Source organism: Calidris pugnax, unplaced genomic scaffold (assembly GCF_001431845.1).
Source record: "Calidris pugnax isolate Ruff unplaced genomic scaffold, ASM143184v1 scaffold20, whole genome shotgun sequence".
Classification (NCBI taxonomy): Eukaryota; Metazoa; Chordata; class Aves; order Charadriiformes; family Scolopacidae; genus Calidris; species Calidris pugnax.
Genome location: NW_015094510.1, coordinates 3,445,462 through 3,467,135, shown reverse-complemented (window position 1 = coordinate 3,467,135; position 21,674 = coordinate 3,445,462). Strand labels below are relative to the sequence as shown.

Below are 21,674 nucleotides of genomic sequence, written 5' to 3'. Positions count from 1 at the left end.
CCAAGGGTTGCCTCAACCCAGGTGCAGGACCTTGCACTTGGCCTTGTTGAACTTCATGAGGTTCACACAGGCCCACTGCTCGAGTTTGTCCAGGTCCCTCTGGATGGCATCTTGGCCCTCAGGTGTGTCGGCCACACCACTTAGCTTGGTGTCATCTGGAAACTTGCCGAGGGTGCACTCAATCCCACTGTTTGTGTCATTAATGAAGATATTCAATGGTATTGGTCCCAATAAGGACCCCTGAGGAATGCCACTTGTCACTGATCTCCTTGTGGACATCCAGCTGTTGTCCACTACCCTCTGGTTGCGCTCATCCAACCAATTCCTCATCCACCGAACAGTCTACCCATCAAATTCAGAGAGAAGGATGTTGTGGGGGACCATGTCAAAGACCTTAGAGAAGTCCAGAAAGACAACATCCAAGCTCTTCCCTTGCCTACTGATGTTGTCACTCCATCATAGGATGCCACTAGGTTGGTCAGGCAGGATTGGCCCTTGGTGAAGCCATGCTGGCTGTCCCAGATCACCTCCTTGTCCTCCATGTGCCTTAGCATAGCTTCTAGGAAGACCTTTTCCATGATCTTCCCGGGCACAGAGACAAGGCTGACAGGTCGGTAGTTTCTAGGGTCCTCTTTTTCAGTGATGACCAAGGAGAGCACCAGAGGCAATGGGCACAAACTGAACCACATGATGTTCCCTCTGAACATCAGGAAACTTCTATACTGTGTGGCTGACTGGGCCCTGGCATAGTCTTTGGAAGCTTTCAAAATCCATTTGCTCATGGTCCTGGGCAACTGGCTTTAAGTGTCTCTGCTTGAGCAGAGGCCTTGGACCAGATTTACTTCAGAAGTCCCTTACAACCTCAGCCATTCTGTGATTTTGTGATTATGTACATGTTTATCATATCCTGTCAAAAAAGACATATCCACAAACTGCCTTTAGTGTTTTGCTTTGTTTTACATGTACTAATTTTGTTTCATTTTTTAAAAGATTAAAATGGTTTTATTCCAATTTCATTTTAAAATACTGCTGAAAATTGAGGGAACTGTGGTACCTCTTAGCCAAAAAAAGTAGCTTCTTAGAGTTTTTAAACAATTGATAAAATAAAATGTCAGCTTAAAAATATTTTTTGTTTGTTTCTTAACTCATTTGGTTTTTAACATATTGTAAGTTAAAAATGTTATCAAAAATCACAGGAATTTTTTTTATTATATTCTCAGTGAAGAATATTATTAAAAATCACAGGAAAAAACATTATTAGTAAATAATCTAAAATGCTTCAGCGTTAACAAGGTTTAAGGCTCCCACCAAATTTTTACTCTCTCTTAATCCTTTAGGAGTGAAAATGAACATAAAATAAAATACATTTTCTGTACAGATCAGCACAAAATAATTGTAACACCTATAGAAAGGAAGTAGCTAAATCTTACCTAGTCTAATGTAAAATAAATTCTTACATTGGTCAAGCCACCAATCTTTCTAGTTTGACTTAAATGAAAAAAATAAGAACTGTTTAAGTCTAGTAGATGGTTTCAGGCAAATCAAAGGAGCAAAATTAAACTAAAGTTCTATGGCTACATTGCAGGTTCTATTATTTCATTTTCAAGTTCATGATACTTTCCTTTTAATATGTTAATACAGATTGGCTTCTCCTGAATTCTTCTTTTGAATTTTGAATTACATTGTTTGATATCCTATTTCTCAAGTCTGACTACATTGCCAATATAATTACTGCACCTTGAAAATGAAATAAGGTGTCATAAAAACTCAAGCTATAAATGTAAGCCTTCATTTTGAGAGGATCTCAGTACAATCTTTCCAATCTGTTAATAATCTTTGCAGTCTATGACTTCATCTTTTAAAGTGAATTTAAAAGTAAGGAACCCAAATCTTTTTTTTCTCAAAGGGGCAATGATTAGGTTTTAATTTTGACCTGCCTTCTCTCCAGAGAGCTCTTCAGTTAATTTTCAGTGCAATGAAAGTGACAGTGTGTTTTGTTTGATTTATACTTAAGTATAAATCATAGCAGGAAAAATTTCACCTTTCGGTAATAAAAAGAAAATTTTCACCTCCAGCTCTCAACGACCTTCTGTTAAAACTTTGTTATATCTTAATTTTAATTATGAAAAATAAAATAAAAATAAGATAAAATAAAATAGTTGTAGTCCTTTAATCTAACATGTCAATAGCTTCATTTCATTCCGTAGTGGTAGAAGTTGCACACATGAATTATAAACAGAACTATTAATACAAACTCAGACAGAGACCAATAACAAACAAAACCAGCATGATCTCCTTCTACACAATAAAAGCTAGAGGTGATGCTGGTCTGTGAACAGTTTAAATTACCTTTTGTAAGAGCTGATTTAAATAAACACTTTAAAGACTGCAGCAACGCACAGTATTGTGCTTGCTTCTCAGCTGGTGTACATGTTGAAAAATAAACAGCTCACATTTTTGGCAACAAAACCTTTAACTTTGTCGTATTTGACTCTCTCCTCATGCACATTTTATATTGGAGAGTAAAAAAAAAAGCTCACCCAACCCTCTGGGATCTATTTTAGTCATCTCCTTCCTAGCATTCTTTTTTTGATCCATTTCAGAGTGGGTATATTCTTTGTATATCATAGACATTACAATACAAGTACCTGGTCCTGTAGTGAGCTGCCACTCTTAGTCTACCTTCATCTTTCTTCCCATACTCTTCAAAATATTAGCTGAAACAGAATCACTGCTTAAGCATGTCAGAGAATCATATGCTATGCTGTTAATGGAAACATGACAAGAAACGACTGAGTAGTGCCAACTGGGGTAGCACTACAATTCCCTCTGGCACATTTGTCTGGCAGAGAGCTAACTGGAGTGGTTCAAACCAGAGCCACAGACTGAGTTAACAACTGAGAAGTAAGGGTGTCCCAAGATGTGGTGCTTGAGGTTCCTCCCTGTTGGTTTGATTTTGGTTTTTTTTTGATTTTGCAGCATCATATACTCAATATGAAGGAACTTCAGGATGTCATATGAGGATTCTAATACTGATATTTACTTGTCTTTTTAAGCAGATTTGAACTTGGATTTCCAGAATAGTAACTGGGATTCGAAACCAAAATTTGCCATTGTCATGTAATTTTTGTCTTTTTTTTTCTTTCATGGTCTGAAGGAAATAAATTTTGCAGACTCGGGTAGAGAACAAATAGCTCAGCAATATCTTTTGCTGTATCAGTGACTCCTTTGTTTATTCATTGGACCCTCAGCTCAGGATCTGAGGATTCCCTAAGGAACAGTAAGTATGCTCAAATGAACATGAAGAGATGTGAGAACATTATCTATGGCTTCCTATGTAGAAATTACTCCTGTAGATGTTGATATCATCTGATATTATTGCTAGTATAATTATGGAATTATCTAAAACTCACCATAAAAAAAAAAGACTGAAGTGGAAGCTGATTCCTACCTTACTCATCACTGCCTAATTCTGTTGTGACCTTCCCCATAAACAGCCCTTTTTGGTGCCCAACGTTGGGTGGCAAAAGAGGATTATTATGGGTTGATGATGGCCAGCAGCCAAACACCCACCCTGCCTCTCTCTTACTCCCTTCTCTTGTGTGACAGGGATAAAACAAAAGAAAGATGAGAAGACTCACAGATCAAGATAAAGGCAGTTTAATAGGGAAAAAAAAAAAAAGCTGTGTGCGCAAGCAAAGCAATAAGAGGAATGAATTCACTAACTCCATTGGCAGCCACATGTCCAGCCATGTCCTGGCAAACAGGGCCTCAGTACGTGTAACAGTTGCTTGGGAAGACAAACCATAACCAAAATCACAATTGTCCTCCCCCTTCCTCCTGCTTTCCCTGAGCTTTTACAGTAGCTGAAAGAAGAATTATTATTTGGAGGTACTAAACAGAAGAAAATTACTATTTACTTTTCTGGGAAAAAAAGGAACTAAAGCCTTAATCACAGAATCATAGAAGCATTCACAGGAAGGGAGCTCCAAAGGACCTCCAGCGGTCAACTAGTTCAACCTCTCACTCAAATCAGGGCTAATGCCAACACTGAATTTGGTCATCACCCGGTCTGGCTAATTCAACGAAGAAGACTATTTAGCCTCTGAAAAACTTGATGAAGTGGTTCACTGCTTTCCAAGTACTTCCCCACTCTCAGCCAATGTCCAAACTGAAATGTCCATACTATACCTTGGGGCATTTGCCCTTTACATTTCATGGTGCTCCCCCAAAAATATTTGGTTCCATGACCTTCCCTTTAAAAAGAGTTGGGTTTCTATTAGGTCATCACTTAGCATGCTCCTCACCAGACTAAATAAGTCCACTTCTTTAGTCTCTCCTCTGCTAGCTGATGTACCATCTTGGTAGCCTGTCACTGGACCTTCTCCAGTTTCTTCCTGTGTCTTTTGGATTGTGGAGCACAAAATTGGAAACAATGTTCTAGGTGCAGCCTTAGCAGCACTAGGTATTATGAGAATAATAACTTCATGTGGCCTACTGACAGAATTTTTCCTGATGTAAACAAATATGCAGTTTTCTTCATTCATGCTGTTGGCTCATAATCAGCCTGGTATCTTTCATAATCCCTAGGCTATTTTCTGAGAATATTTACTATTCTGCCTGTCTTTAGCATGTTTTGATATCTGCAGTTACTCCTTTTCAGTTTCACAGCTCTGCACTTCTTGGGTATCTGTTGACCCAATCCTCAAGTTTATTGATGTCACTCTGGATGAAGGGCTGCCATGAATTTTTTTCTATTCTGAACAGTTTTACTTTTTAACACCTGGAGTATTCAGTAGTCACAGATTATAAACTGATGAAAAGTTTTCACAATAACAGTGACATTATTAGTAGCAGTAGTATTAATATTAGTATTCAAAATAAAATAATAATTTAAAAAATACCTGTGGTGGAAGCAGTGGTAATCTGATATAAGCAAGTAGCATACTTAGGTCATTGCATCGCCTCTGCATATCATACTTCACCCACATCATTAAGGCATGGAAAATAGTCTCTTCATCAGGAACATTCACATCATCACTGGCAAGAAGTTTATGGAGTTCGTCAGCTGGTAGAAGTAAAAATTCTTGATTTCTTATGACTTCCATTATATTCTCCTGAGAAGAAGAAAGTATTTCAGATTCAGTAATACTGTAAGAAAAAGCTAATAAACCCATAGGATTAGTCAATATCTGCCATACCCAGCCCTCTTACAGCTCGTGAGAAAAACAAACCAAAGATTATTAGAATTAAACAGTTATAGTTGTAATTCATATATGAATATATTCAGAAAACAATATGAAGATTATATGGTAATATTGTAATTAAAAACTGACAGAATTAGTAAAGGCTAGGGCAGGTCTGAGTTTTTTATAAACTCAGTTGTAATTGAGCACATTCGAAATACTGTAAACCTTTACATGCATATGCTACCTTTTCCTGTATTTTTTCACTATCATCTGATCCATTTCTCAAATAACTTGTCAGTCATATAATTATCAATATATAGATGATGGCTGTCTATACATATGACAAGGCTGAGGAAGATCAACACCAGGAACAACATTATTTCTTGAACTTGTTTAGAACAGATTGTTAGCATACAGTCAACTTGCAAAATGTATACAGTAATTAAAAACTCACAGTACTGAAATTATAATACATATAGGAATAATTATAAAAAACTAACCAAAATAAAACATATAAACTATATAAACTAAAGAAAAATGTTATATTTAGTTGACTAAGTCCTAAGAACTGACTTAAGAGCTCTCTGAACTACCTACTCTACATTAACAGGACACAACAGAAGCACAGCTCTGCAGGGTATCTTTCTCCAAATATTTCTTGTAGGGTGCTTGATCTCTATGCAGAAATTGCAAATGTGTTCCCATATTGTTGATTCATAGACAATTGTAAGAAGAAAGTGAAGTAGGCATAGACTTGGAGGCACAAGACTCTCCTCCTGGAAAAAATCTAATCTTTGACATAAAAAAACCCTGTAAAAAGTGTTGGAGGGAGAAGTAAGTTACAATATCTGATAGCTAAAGGACAATAATGAATATCATAATGATACTTTTGGATAGATTTTGTGAGAGTAAGATGAGAAGGAGGGAAAGAATGACAAAGCATGAGCCAAGGATTTAAGTGTAAGAACATCACAACTGAAGGAAGTGGATAATTCCACTGCTACACCTACCCAATTCAATTCTTAGCATACTAAAAGTCAAATTAATGCTATCTATAATTGTTTGTTTGAGTCTGGGTTATGGGAAAGACTAACTGGTCATCAAGATCTGAAATAGAAGTAATGCAGTATTACTGAGACTATATAACTGGTAATGGAAAAAATGGTGAAAGACTTAAAAAATCAGAATTATACTCTGGCCCTAGTAAGTCACATGTTTTCCTCTATCTGCCCCATGAAGTACAAGGAAATTATTAAATTCTCCAACATCCTATTTTTTGAATGTTACTGCTTAAAAGAATCTATTAAAAACTAACTGCACAGTATATTATATAAGGTAGGAGAGATGAGTAATACAGACATAGACATGACAAAATCATGACAGACAAGCGCATTGAAATGCGTAATTTAAATACGTATCAAATACATACATGCAAATAGAATAGATTAGCTAAAGCTGAAAGTGATGCTTATTATTATGAATCACAGAATCATACAATGGATGAAGTTGGAAGATCATCGAGTTCCAACCACCCTGCCATCACCAGGGACACCTCCCACTAGACCAGGTTTCTCAAAGCCCCATCCAACCTGGCTTTGAACAACTCCAGGGATGTGGCATTCACAGCTTCTCTGGACAACCTGTTCCAGTGTCTCACCACCCTCACAGTAAAGAATTTCTTCCAAATATCTGATCTAAATCTATCTTCTTTCAGTTTAAAACTGTTACCCCTCATCTGATCACTAAAGAGTCCCTCCCCATCTTTCCTGTACGTTCCCTTTAAATACTGCAGGGCTGCTATAAGCTCTCCCCAGAGTCATCTCCAGGCTAAACAACCCCAATTCTCTCAGCCTGTCCTCATAGGAGAGGTGTTCCAGCCCTCTGAGCAGAATGAAGCCCCAGTAATTCAAAATGAGATGGTGAGGGACCTGCTCCAACACCTGGACACACACATATGGGGCCAGATAGGATCTACCGAGGGTACTGAGGGAGCTGGCAGAAGTGCTCACTGAGCCACTTTCCATCATTTACCAGCAGTCCAGGCAAACTGGGAAGGTCCCAGATGACTGGTGTCTAGCAAATGCCCACAAGACGGGCAGGAAGCATGATCCGGGGAACTACAGGACTGTCAGTCTGACCTCAGTGCCTGGAAAAGTCATGGTCATCCTGAGTGCCATTATGCAGTACATGAAGGACAATAGGTGATCAGGCCTAGTCAGCATGGGTCCGTGAAAGGCAGGTCCTGCTTGACAAACCTGATCTCCTTCTGTGACAAAGGGACCCATGTGGTGGATGAGGGAAAGGCTGTGGATGTTGTTTACTTGGACTTTAGTAAGGTCTTTGATATGGTTTCCCACAGCATTTTCTTGGAGAAACTGGCTGCCCATGGCTTGGACGGGAGTGCTCTTTGCTGGGTAAAAAACTGGCTGAAAGGACAGGCCCAGAGAGAGACTGTGGACAGAGTTAAATCTATTTCATGGCTGGTCACAAGTGGTGTTCCCCATCACATGGTACTGGGGCAAGTTCTCTTTAACATCTTTATCAGTGATCTGGACAAGGGGATTGAATGCACCCTCAGTCAGTTTGCAGACACTACCAAGTTAGGTGGGAGTGTTGATCTGCTAGAGGGTAGAAAGGCATTGCAGAGGGATCTGGACAGACTGGATCAATGGACCGAGGCCAATGGGATGAGGTTTAACAAGGCCAAGTGCCAGGTCCTGCACTTGGGTCGCAATAACCCCATGCAGGACTACAGGCTTGGGGCAGAGTGGCTGGAGAGCTGCCTAGCAGAAAAGGACCTGGGGTGTTGGTAGACAGCTGGCTGAATATGAGCCAGCAGTATGCCCAGGTGGCCAAGAAGGCCAACAGCATCCTAGCCTGCAACAGCGTGGTGAGTAGGACCAAGGAAGTGATCATCCCCCTGTACTGGGCACTGTTGAGGCCCCACCTTGAGTACTGTCTCCAGTTCTGGACCCCTCACTATGGGAAGGACATTGAGGTGCTGGAGCATGTCCAGAGAAAGGCATCAAGGCTGGTGAGAGGTCTGGAGAACAAGTTGTATGAGGAGTGGCTGAGGGAACTGGCGTTGTTTAGCCTAGAGAAAAGAAGGCTAAGGGGAGACTTTATCGCTCTCTACAGCTACCTGAAAGGAGGTGGCAGAGAGGTGGGGGTCGGTCTCTTCTCCCAAGTCACAGGCAATAGGACAAGAGGAAACGGCCTCAAATTGCACCAGGGGAGGTTTATGTTGGGTATTAGGAAAAATTTTTACACTGAAAGGGTTCTTAAGTGTTGGAATGGGCTGCCCAGGGAAGTGGTTGAGGCACCATCCCTGGTGGTATTTAAAAGATGGGTAGATGTAGTGCTTAAGAGATATGGTTTAACAATGGTTTTTGTCAGTGTTAGGTTGACAGTTGGACTAGATGATCCAAAAGCTCCCTTTCAACCTAGGCAACTTTATGACTCTATGATCTTCATGGCCCTCCTCTGGACTCTCTCCAACAGATCCATGTTCTTATGTTGGGAGCTCCAGAGCTGGATGCAGTAGATATCCATTACATATGTCCATAAAGTAGTCACATTATGAATTTGAGTATTTTTACATGTAAAACTTAACTTTCAATGAGTAATGTTTTAACTATACATATGCACCCAAAATGGGATGCTGACACAACAATCGAAAGTATATATACGATCATAGTTTGTATTAACCATGCTGTTATCGTTACATAACTGATAGTTAGATCAAAATATGACTCAGTTCTTTCTTTAAATTGTTTTATTAGCTACCAATAGGTACATAAAAAAAATGGATTTTTATGGCATAAGGTTCTGTTCCGTTGACTCGTGATAAAGCTTAAAAGCTGTAAAACTTAGAAATGTAAGGGAACTAGTTTGCAGGCACTTAACCACAAGTTGGCTTAATTCATTTTAATTAAAATGCCATAAAGCTCAGAAAATTTCATTGCACTTCTCAATAAAATGATTTACAAGCTAAAGTTTAATTAAGGCTGGTTAAAATGACGTTAAATCCCATTATGAAAAAAATAACTCTACTTCTTAATAGGAACCAACATCAAACTTTGCAATAGAATATTAATCCAAACACCTAATATTATTGAGAACATTGCAATGGTGGAATAAATTTTATGAACTCAAGGAACTTAATTAATTTTGAATAACACTCAGAGCAGTGGCTCTAAATTCAGAACAATAATTTTAGGTTTGATTAAGATTTTTTACAATTTTTTATTGTCTTTTAATTTAGATATATGCTTAAGAAGAACTTAGTCCACTCTCTGTCCTGATTTACTATTGACTGAAAGTATGATCTAACAAAGTTTTCAGACAAAACATGAGCTCAAACCTGTTCTTATAAACACCCACTCTTATACTAGTTTCACGTTATTCTGGGCTGAGTATTTAAGAAAGTGCTATTTAATAAAAATTCTTTATATAGCTGTAACTTCTGTATACATATATATAAATTTCTATGGCATATTTATAAATATTTTATACATATAAACCAGCAATAAAATCCAGGTTCTTGATCTTCAAAGATAAAAATTTTCTCCTTCAATTATTTAGATTTCCAAATTTGACTATAAATTTGATTCCTAGATCACATTTTAATTTCTTGAGAAATTCCACCCTCTGGAATCTTTCTTTTTGTGTTTATGTTTATTACAACAGAAATAATTTATTAAAAGCTTATTTTGGAATAAATTTGACTTTCTTTCAAAATATAATTGATCTTCATTTTTGCACTTTAGGGCATAGGATATAAAAGGTGTCTGCTATCTACTGGTTAAAATTTTCTGCATAAATGAAAAAGTTTAAATTCTCCTGAAATTAAGGTGCAAGATAGGAATTAAACTACTCAGTCTCAGTCTAGTGAAGTGCTTTAGGAATGCTTACGCCCTCATGGGCTTAAGAATAAGGTACTCAGCCTTTAAGCATGTCCAGGGTTATGTAACAGAGGTCTATGAGTTTTCAGGACCTGTAACTTTTGACTCTGATACGTAAGAAGGTTTGTAGATCTGGTCTTCACTGTCTCATAAGTTTTGGAAGATCAACTGGGCTGTGACTAATGCCTCTCCTGCATGGGTCATTCACTTAGCCTTTCCCTTCAGCAAGAATTGTAGTGTTTTAATTGAGTAGTGGATTTTTGCTTTTAAATTAGAAAAGGTAACTTACAGTAGAAAGTGTAAAAGTCTCTGAACCCACTTTTAGAAAGCTATGTCTCACTTGGTTGCCCTTCCACTTTCTCAAAATCATCATGGAATAGCCATTGCTGTGGGGTTATTATAGCATTTCCACGGCAGAGCTGTTTCACTTTTAAACCTTTTCAGTAACACACAGGATTAGAATTGAATGACCACAAAGTATTAGCATAGTAGAGTCATGTAAACAAAACATTATCTGTATTTAAAGGTAGATAAGCAAGCATCTGAGTATCTGAGTCTAACAGACTGTGCATCATAGGAACATAAATGCTCTAGTGAAATTAAACTATTACCAAATGGAATGTAATGTAAATAAATTCTACTACATGTATCCTGATAATGATGTTATCAATACAAATTATTATTATTTTTTTAAATCAAGACCTGTAATGATCTTTATTTCACATGGAATCAAATTATCTTGCAAAAGTTAGTTCTCATTGATGTTCATGTCATTGATTTCACCAATCAGCATGTATCAGTTGTAAGGAAGAATTTGAGAATAATTTATTCATTATTGTAAAAAATAGGAAATAATTTAATTCCTTGACAAAGAATGTCATGTTCTGAGAGCACTACTTAGAACCTGTTACATCAGAGTTGCTGTGGCAGTAAAATAGGTTTTTTGGTTTTGGATGTAGGAGTCTTATTTTAGAACTTTTTCATTTTACTGATTTTGAAACTGTGGAATTAATTGATAAAATAAAATGTCAGCTTAAAAATATTTTTTGTTTGTTTCTTAACTCATTTGGTTTTTAACATATTGTAAGTTAAAAATGTTATCAAAAATCACAGGAATTTTTTTTTATTATATTCTCAGTGAAGAATATTATTAAAAATCACAGGAAAAAACATTATTAGTAAATAATCTAAAATGCTTCAGCGTTAACAAGGTTTAAGGCTCCCACCAAATTTTTACTCTCTCTTAATCCTTTAGGAGTGAAAATGAACATAAAATAAAATACATTTTCTGTACAGATCAGCACAAAATAATTGTAACACCTATAGAAAGGAAGTAGCTAAATCTTACCTAGTCTAATGTAAAATAAATTCTTACATTGGTCAAGCCACCAATCTTTCTAGTTTGACTTAAATGAAAAAAATAAGAACTGTTTAAGTCTAGTAGATGGTTTCAGGCAAATCAAAGGAGCAAAATTAAACTAAAGTTCTATGGCTACATTGCAGGTTCTATTATTTCATTTTCAAGTTCATGATACTTTCCTTTTAATATGTTAATACAGATTGGCTTCTCCTGAATTCTTCTTTTGAATTTTGAATTACATTGTTTGATATCCTATTTCTCAAGTCTGACTACATTGCCAATATAATTACTGCACCTTGAAAATGAAATAAGGTGTCATAAAAACTCAAGCTATAAATGTAAGCCTTCATTTTGAGAGGATCTCAGTACAATCTTTCCAATCTGTTAATAATCTTTGCAGTCTATGACTTCATCTTTTAAAGTGAATTTAAAAGTAAGGAACCCAAATCTTTTTTTTCTCAAAGGGGCAATGATTAGGTTTTAATTTTGACCTGCCTTCTCTCCAGAGAGCTCTTCAGTTAATTTTCAGTGCAATGAAAGTGACAGTGTGTTTTGTTTGATTTATACTTAAGTATAAATCATAGCAGGAAAAATTTCACCTTTCGGTAATAAAAAGAAAATTTTCACCTCCAGCTCTCAACGACCTTCTGTTAAAACTTTGTTATATCTTAATTTTAATTATGAAAAATAAAATAAAAATAAGATAAAATAAAATAGTTGTAGTCCTTTAATCTAACATGTCAATAGCTTCATTTCATTCCGTAGTGGTAGAAGTTGCACACATGAATTATAAACAGAACTATTAATACAAACTCAGACAGAGACCAATAACAAACAAAACCAGCATGATCTCCTTCTACACAATAAAAGCTAGAGGTGATGCTGGTCTGTGAACAGTTTAAATTACCTTTTGTAAGAGCTGATTTAAATAAACACTTTAAAGACTGCAGCAACGCACAGTATTGTGCTTGCTTCTCAGCTGGTGTACATGTTGAAAAATAAACAGCTCACATTTTTGGCAACAAAACCTTTAACTTTGTCGTATTTGACTCTCTCCTCATGCACATTTTATATTGGAGAGTAAAAAAAAAAGCTCACCCAACCCTCTGGGATCTATTTTAGTCATCTCCTTCCTAGCATTCTTTTTTTGATCCATTTCAGAGTGGGTATATTTTTGTATATCATAGACATTACAATACAAGTACCTGGTCCTGTAGTGAGCTGCCACTCTTAGTCTACCTTCATCTTTCTTCCCATACTCTTCAAAATATTAGCTGAAACAGAATCACTGCTTAAGCATGTCAGAGAATCATATGCTATGCTGTTAATGGAAACATGACAAGAAACGACTGAGTAGTGCCAACTGGGGTAGCACTACAATTCCCTCTGGCACATTTGTCTGGCAGAGAGCTAACTGGAGTGGTTCAAACCAGAGCCACAGACTGAGTTAACAACTGAGAAGTAAGGGTGTCCCAAGATGTGGTGCTTGAGGTTCCTCCCTGTTGGTTTGATTTTGGTTTTTTTTTGATTTTGCAGCATCATATACTCAATATGAAGGAACTTCAGGATGTCATATGAGGATTCTAATACTGATATTTACTTGTCTTTTTAAGCAGATTTGAACTTGGATTTCCAGAATAGTAACTGGGATTCGAAACCAAAATTTGCCATTGTCATGTAATTTTTGTCTTTTTTTTTCTTTCATGGTCTGAAGGAAATAAATTTTGCAGACTCGGGTAGAGAACAAATAGCTCAGCAATATCTTTTGCTGTATCAGTGACTCCTTTGTTTATTCATTGGACCCTCAGCTCAGGATCTGAGGATTCCCTAAGGAACAGTAAGTATGCTCAAATGAACATGAAGAGATGTGAGAACATTATCTATGGCTTCCTATGTAGAAATTACTCCTGTAGATGTTGATATCATCTGATATTATTGCTAGTATAATTATGGAATTATCTAAAACTCACCATAAAAAAAAAAGACTGAAGTGGAAGCTGATTCCTACCTTACTCATCACTGCCTAATTCTGTTGTGACCTTCCCCATAAACAGCCCTTTTTGGTGCCCAACGTTGGGTGGCAAAAGAGGATTATTATGGGTTGATGATGGCCAGCAGCCAAACACCCACCCTGCCTCTCTCTTACTCCCTTCTCTTGTGTGACAGGGATAAAACAAAAGAAAGATGAGAAGACTCACAGATCAAGATAAAGGCAGTTTAATAGGGAAAAAAAAAAAAGCTGTGTGCGCAAGCAAAGCAATAAGAGGAATGAATTCACTAACTCCATTGGCAGCCACATGTCCAGCCATGTCCTGGCAAACAGGGCCTCAGTACGTGTAACAGTTGCTTGGGAAGACAAACCATAACCAAAATCACAATTGTCCTCCCCCTTCCTCCTGCTTTCCCTGAGCTTTTACAGTAGCTGAAAGAAGAATTATTATTTGGAGGTACTAAACAGAAGAAAATTACTATTTACTTTTCTGGGAAAAAAAGGAACTAAAGCCTTAATCACAGAATCATAGAAGCATTCACAGGAAGGGAGCTCCAAAGGACCTCCAGCGGTCAACTAGTTCAACCTCTCACTCAAATCAGGGCTAATGCCAACACTGAATTTGGTCATCACCCGGTCTGGCTAATTCAACGAAGAAGACTATTTAGCCTCTGAAAAACTTGATGAAGTGGTTCACTGCTTTCCAAGTACTTCCCCACTCTCAGCCAATGTCCAAACTGAAATGTCCATACTATACCTTGGGGCATTTGCCCTTTACATTTCATGGTGCTCCCCCAAAAATATTTGGTTCCATGACCTTCCCTTTAAAAAGAGTTGGGTTTCTATTAGGTCATCACTTAGCATGCTCCTCACCAGACTAAATAAGTCCACTTCTTTAGTCTCTCCTCTGCTAGCTGATGTACCATCTTGGTAGCCTGTCACTGGACCTTCTCCAGTTTCTTCCTGTGTCTTTTGGATTGTGGAGCACAAAATTGGAAACAATGTTCTAGGTGCAGCCTTAGCAGCACTAGGTATTATGAGAATAATAACTTCATGTGGCCTACTGACAGAATTTTTCCTGATGTAAACAAATATGCAGTTTTCTTCATTCATGCTGTTGGCTCATAATCAGCCTGGTATCTGTCATAATCCCTAGGCTATTTTCTGAGAATATTTACTATTCTGCCTGTCTTTAGCATGTTTTGATATCTGCAGTTACTCCTTTTCAGTTTCACAGCTCTGCACTTCTTGGGTATCTGTTGACCCAATCCTCAAGTTTATTGATGTCACTCTGGATGAAGGGCTGCCATGAATTTTTTTCTATTCTGAACAGTTTTACTTTTTAACACCTGGAGTATTCAGTAGTCACAGATTATAAACTGATGAAAAGTTTTCACAATAACAGTGACATTATTAGTAGCAGTAGTATTAATATTAGTATTCAAAATAAAATAATAATTTAAAAAATACCTGTGGTGGAAGCAGTGGTAATCTGATATAAGCAAGTAGCATACTTAGGTCATTGCATCGCCTCTGCATATCATACTTCACCCACATCATTAAGGCATGGAAAATAGTCTCTTCATCAGGAACATTCACATCATCACTGGCAAGAAGTTTATGGAGTTCGTCAGCTGGTAGAAGTAAAAATTCTTGATTTCTTATGACTTCCATTATATTCTCCTGAGAAGAAGAAAGTATTTCAGATTCAGTAATACTGTAAGAAAAAGCTAATAAACCCATAGGATTAGTCAATATCTGCCATACCCAGCCCTCTTACAGCTCGTGAGAAAAACAAACCAAAGATTATTAGAATTAAACAGTTATAGTTGTAATTCATATATGAATATATTCAGAAAACAATATGAAGATTATATGGTAATATTGTAATTAAAAACTGACAGAATTAGTAAAGGCTAGGGCAGGTCTGAGTTTTTTATAAACTCAGTTGTAATTGAGCACATTCGAAATACTGTAAACCTTTACATGCATATGCTACCTTTTCCTGTATTTTTTCTCTATCATCTGATCCATTTCTCAAATAACTTGTCAGTCATATAATTATCAATATATAGATGATGGCTGTCTATACATATGACAAGGCTGAGGAAGATCAACACCAGGAACAACATTATTTCTTGAACTTGTTTAGAACAGATTGTTAGCATACAGTCAACTTGCAAAATGTATACAGTAATTAAAAACTCACAGTACTGAAATTATAATACATATAGGAATAATTATAAAAAACTAACCAAAATAAAACATATAAACTATATAAACTAAAGAAAAATGTTATATTTAGTTGACTAAGTCCTAAGAACTGACTTAAGAGCTCTCTGAACTACCTACTCTACATTAACAGGACACAACAGAAGCACAGCTCTGCAGGGTATCTTTCTCCAAATATTTCTTGTAGGGTGCTTGATCTCTATGCAGAAATTGCAAATGTGTTCCCATATTGTCGATTCATAGACAATTGTAAGAAGAAAGTGAAGTAGGCATAGACTTGGAGGCACAAGACTCTCCTCCTGGAAAAAATCTAATCTTTGACATAAAAAAAACCTGTAAAAAGTGTTGGAGGGAGAAGTAAGTTACAATATCTGATAGCTAAAGGACAATAATGAATATCATAATGATACTTTTGGATAGATTTTGTGAGAGTAAGATGAGAAGGAGGGAAAGAATGACAAAGCATGAGTCAAGGATTTAAGTGTAAGAACATCACAATTGAAGGAAGTGGATAATTCCACTGCTACACCTACCCAATTCAATTCTTAGCATACTAAAAGTCAAATTAATGCTATTTATAATTGTTTGTTTGAGTCTGGGTTATGGGAAAGACTAACTGGTCATCAAGATCTGAAATAGAAGTAATGCAGTATTACTGAGACTATATAACTGGTAATGGAAAAAATGGTGAAAGACTTAAAAAATCAGAATTATACTCTGGCCCTAGTAAGTCACATGTTTTCCTCTATCTGCCCCATGAAGTACAAGGAAATTATTAAATTCTCCAACATCCTATTTTTTGAATGTTACTGCTTAAAAGAATCTATTAAAAACTAACTGCACAGTATATTATATAAGGTAGGAGAGATGAGTAATACAGACATAGACATGACAAAATCATGACAGACAAGCGCATTGAAATGCGTAATTTAAATACGTATCAAATACATACATGCAAATAGAATAGATTAGCTAAAGCTGAAAGTGATGCTTATTATTATGAATCACAGAATCATACAATGGATGAAGTTGGAAGATCATCGAGTTCCAACCACCCTGCCATCACCAGGGACACCTCCCACTAGACCAGGTTTCTCAAAGCCCCATCCAACCTGGCTTTGAACAACTCCAGGGATGTGGCATTCACAGCTTCTCTGGACAACCTGTTCCAGTGTCTCACCACCCTCACAGTAAAGAATTTCTTCCAAATATCTGATCTAAATCTATCTTCTTTCAGTTTAAAACTGTTACCCCTCATCTGATCACTAAAGAGTCCCTCCCCATCTTTCCTGTACGTTCCCTTTAAATACTGCAGGGCTGCTATAAGCTCTCCCCAGAGTCATCTCCAGGCTAAACAACCCCAATTCTCTCAGCCTGTCCTCATAGGAGAGGTGTTCCAGCCCTCTGAGCAGAATGAAGCCCCAGTAATTCAAAATGAGATGGTGAGGGACCTGCTCCAACACCTGGACACACACATATGGGGCCAGATAGGATCTACCGAGGGTACTGAGGGAGCTGGCAGAAGTGCTCACTGAGCCACTTTCCATCATTTACCAGCAGTCCAGGCAAACTGGGAAGGTCCCAGATGACTGGTGTCTAGCAAATGCCCACAAGACGGGCAGGAAGCATGATCCGGGGAACTACAGGACTGTCAGTCTGACCTCAGTGCCTGGAAAAGTCATGGTCATCCTGAGTGCCATTATGCAGTACATGAAGGACAATAGGTGATCAGGCCTAGTCAGCATGGGTCCGTGAAAGGCAGGTCCTGCTTGACAAACCTGATCTCCTTCTGTGACAAAGGGACCCATGTGGTGGATGAGGGAAAGGCTGTGGATGTTGTTTACTTGGACTTTAGTAAGGTCTTTGATATGGTTTCCCACAGCATTTTCTTGGAGAAACTGGCTGCCCATGGCTTGGACGGGAGTGCTCTTTGCTGGGTAAAAAACTGGCTGAAAGGACAGGCCCAGAGAGAGACTGTGGACAGAGTTAAATCTATTTCATGGCTGGTCACAAGTGGTGTTCCCCATCACATGGTACTGGGGCAAGTTCTCTTTAACATCTTTATCAGTGATCTGGACAAGGGGATTGAATGCACCCTCAGTCAGTTTGCAGACACTACCAAGTTAGGTGGGAGTGTTGATCTGCTAGAGGGTAGAAAGGCATTGCAGAGGGATCTGGACAGACTGGATCAATGGACCGAGGCCAATGGGATGAGGTTTAACAAGGCCAAGTGCCAGGTCCTGCACTTGGGTCGCAATAACCCCATGCAGGACTACAGGCTTGGGGCAGAGTGGCTGGAGAGCTGCCTAGCAGAAAAGGACCTGGGGTGTTGGTAGACAGCTGGCTGAATATGAGCCAGCAGTATGCCCAGGTGGCCAAGAAGGCCAACAGCATCCTAGCCTGCAACAGCGTGGTGAGTAGGACCAAGGAAGTGATCATCCCCCTGTACTGGGCACTGTTGAGGCCCCACCTTGAGTACTGTCTCCAGTTCTGGACCCCTCACTATGGGAAGGACATTGAGGTGCTGGAGCATGTCCAGAGAAAGGCATCAAGGCTGGTGAGAGGTCTGGAGAACAAGTCGTATGAGGAGTGGCTGAGGGAACTGGCGTTGTTTAGCCTAGAGAAAAGAAGGCTAAGGGGAGACTTTATCGCTCTCTACAGCTACCTGAAAGGAGGTGGCAGAGAGGTGGGGGTCGGTCTCTTCTCCCAAGTCACAGGCAATAGGACAAGAGGAAACGGCCTCAAATTGCACCAGGGGAGGTTTATGTTGGGTATTAGGAAAAATTTTTACACTGAAAGGGTTCTTAAGTGTTGGAATGGGCTGCCCAGGGAAGTGGTTGAGGCACCATCCCTGGTGGTATTTAAAAGATGGGTAGATGTAGTGCTTAAGAGATATGGTTTAACAATGGTTTTTGTCAGTGTTAGGTTGACAGTTGGACTAGATGATCCAAAAGCTCCCTTTCAACCTAGGCAACTTTATGACTCTATGATCTTCATGGCCCTCCTCTGGACTCTCTCCAACAGATCCATGTTCTTATGTTGGGAGCTCCAGAGCTGGATGCAGTAGATATCCATTACATATGTCCATAAAGTAGTCACATTATGAATTTGAGTATTTTTACATGTAAAACTTAACTTTCAATGAGTAATGTTTTAACTATACATATGCACCCAAAATGGGATGCTGACACAACAATCGAAAGTATATATACGATCATAGTTTGTATTAACCATGCTGTTATCGTTACATAACTGATAGTTAGATCAAAATATGACTCAGTTCTTTCTTTAAATTGTTTTATTAGCTACCAATAGGTACATAAAAAAAATGGATTTTTATGGCATAAGGTTCTGTTCCGTTGACTCGTGATAAAGCTTAAAAGCTGTAAAACTTAGAAATGTAAGGGAACTAGTTTGCAGGCACTTAACCACAAGTTGGCTTAATTCATTTTAATTAAAATGCCATAAAGCTCAGAAAATTTCATTGCACTTCTCAATAAAATGATTTACAAGCTAAAGTTTAATTAAGGCTGGTTAAAATGACGTTAAATCCCATTATGAAAAAAATAACTCTACTTCTTAATAGGAACCAACATCAAACTTTGCAATAGAATATTAATCCAAACACCTAATATTATTGAGAACATTGCAATGGTGGAATAAATTTTATGAACTCAAGGAACTTAATTAATTTTGAATAACACTCAGAGCAGTGGCTCTAAATTCAGAACAATAATTTTAGGTTTGATTAAGATTTTTTACAATTTTTTATTGTCTTTTAATTTAGATATATGCTTAAGAAGAACTTAGTCCACTCTCTGTCCTGATTTACTATTGACTGAAAGTATGATCTAACAAAGTTTTCAGACAAAACATGAGCTCAAACCTGTTCTTATAAACACCCACTCTTATACTAGTTTCACGTTATTCTGGGCTGAGTATTTAAGAAAGTGCTATTTAATAAAAATTCTTTATATAGCTGTAACTTCTGTATACATATATATAAATTTCTATGGCATATTTATAAATATTTTATACATATAAACCAGCAATAAAATCCAGGTTCTTGATCTTCAAAGATAAAAATTTTCTCCTTCAATTATTTAGATTTCCAAATTTGACTATAAATTTGATTCCTAGATCACATTTTAATTTCTTGAGAAATTCCACCCTCTGGAATCTTTCTTTTTGTGTTTATGTTTATTACAACAGAAATAATTTATTAAAAGCTTATTTTGGAATAAATTTGACTTTCTTTCAAAATATAATTGATCTTCATTTTTGCACTTTAGGGCATAGGATATAAAAGGTGTCTGCTATCTACTGGTTAAAATTTTCTGCATAAATGAAAAAGTTTAAATTCTCCTGAAATTAAGGTGCAAGATAGGAATTAAACTACTCAGTCTCAGTCTAGTGAAGTGCTTTAGGAATGCTTACGCCCTCATGGGCTTAAGAATAAGGTACTCAGCCTTTAAGCATGTCCAGGGTTATGTAACAGAGGTCTATGAGTTTTCAGGACCTGTAACTTTTGACTCTGATACGTAAGAAGGTTTGTAGATCTGGTCTTCACTGTCTCATAAGTTTTGGAAGATCAACTGGGCTGTGACTAATGCCTCTCCTGCATGGGTCATTCACTTAGCCTTTCCCTTCAGCAAGAATTGTAGTGTTTTAATTGAGTAGTGGATTTTTGCTTTTAAATTAGAAAAGGTAACTTACAGTAGAAAGTGTAAAAGTCTCTGAACCCACTTTTAGAAAGCTATGTCTCACTTGGTTGCCCTTCCACTTTCTCAAAATCATCATGGAATAGCCATTGCTGTGGGGTTATTATAGCATTTCCACGGCAGAGCTGTTTCACTTTTAAACCTTTTCAGTAACACACAGGATTAGAATTGAATGACCACAAAGTATTAGCATAGTAGAGTCATGTAAACAAAACATTATCTGTATTTAAAGGTAGATAAGCAAGCATCTGAGTATCTGAGTCTAACAGACTGTGCATCATAGGAACATAAATGCTCTAGTGAAATTAAACTATTACCAAATGGAATGTAATGTAAATAAATTCTACTACATGTATCCTGATAATGATGTTATCAATACAAATTATTATTATTTTTTTAAATCAAGACCTGTAATGATCTTTATTTCACATGGAATCAAATTATCTTGCAAAAGTTAGTTCTCATTGATGTTCATGTCATTGATTTCACCAATCAGCATGTATCAGTTGTAAGGAAGAATTTGAGAATAATTTATTCATTATTGTAAAAAATAGGAAATAATTTAATTCCTTGACAAAGAATGTCATGTTCTGAGAGCACTACTTAGAACCTGTTACATCAGAGTTGCTGTGGCAGTAAAATAGGTTTTTTGGTTTTGGATGTAGGAGTCTTATTTTAGAACTTTTTCATTTTACTGATTTTGAAACTGTGGAATTAGTTTCCTTCTTTCTTAAGATGAATGGGCTTTTCAGATTCCTGAACTCCTGTTAAGCAAAGGACCACCACTTATTAATATGCCTATGGTCTGGTTCTGTAGCCAAATCTCAGATTTTATTTGAGAGTGAGCTCCATATGCTCTATGTAATGCCAAGAGCTACATGTTTCTTCCAGCAGCCAGCCTGATGTCACCATTACAAAAGGGATATATAAAGGCTGGGGCTTCAAAGGATAGGGAGCTAGTGGAAAGACATTGTGTAGGTGTGTGCTCCTCTGAACTTTGTCGGTGGGAAGAGACATCAGCAGCTGCTGCTTTTTGGGTAGCAGACAGCAAGTTCAGGACAGAAGATACTGTGACTATGAATACCAGCTCACACAGCATAAATGGAAATCTTAATAGAGACTTCTAGTTGACAAAATTAGACTACCACAATCTAAATATTTCCGTCCTTACTTACAACTTTTAATATTTTTTTTTTCAAAATTTTCAGGATTTAGGATAGGACTCTGCAGAATTAGCCAGATTATAGTCTAATTCATCATCAATATCATGCAGCATTC

At 37.3% G+C, this 21,674-nt stretch overlaps 1 protein-coding gene across 1 annotated transcript in view; it reads right to left on the bottom strand.

The window, feature by feature from the left end:
• KLHL1 (kelch like family member 1) overlaps positions 1-21,674 on the bottom strand; it is a 185,008-nt gene that overhangs the window by 95,776 nt on the left and 67,558 nt on the right. The window contains exon 4 of the mRNA XM_014966191.1: positions 14,914-15,126. Within this exon, the coding sequence (XP_014821677.1) occupies positions 14,914-15,126 (213 nt within the window). The remainder of the gene's footprint in view (positions 1-14,913; positions 15,127-21,674) is intronic.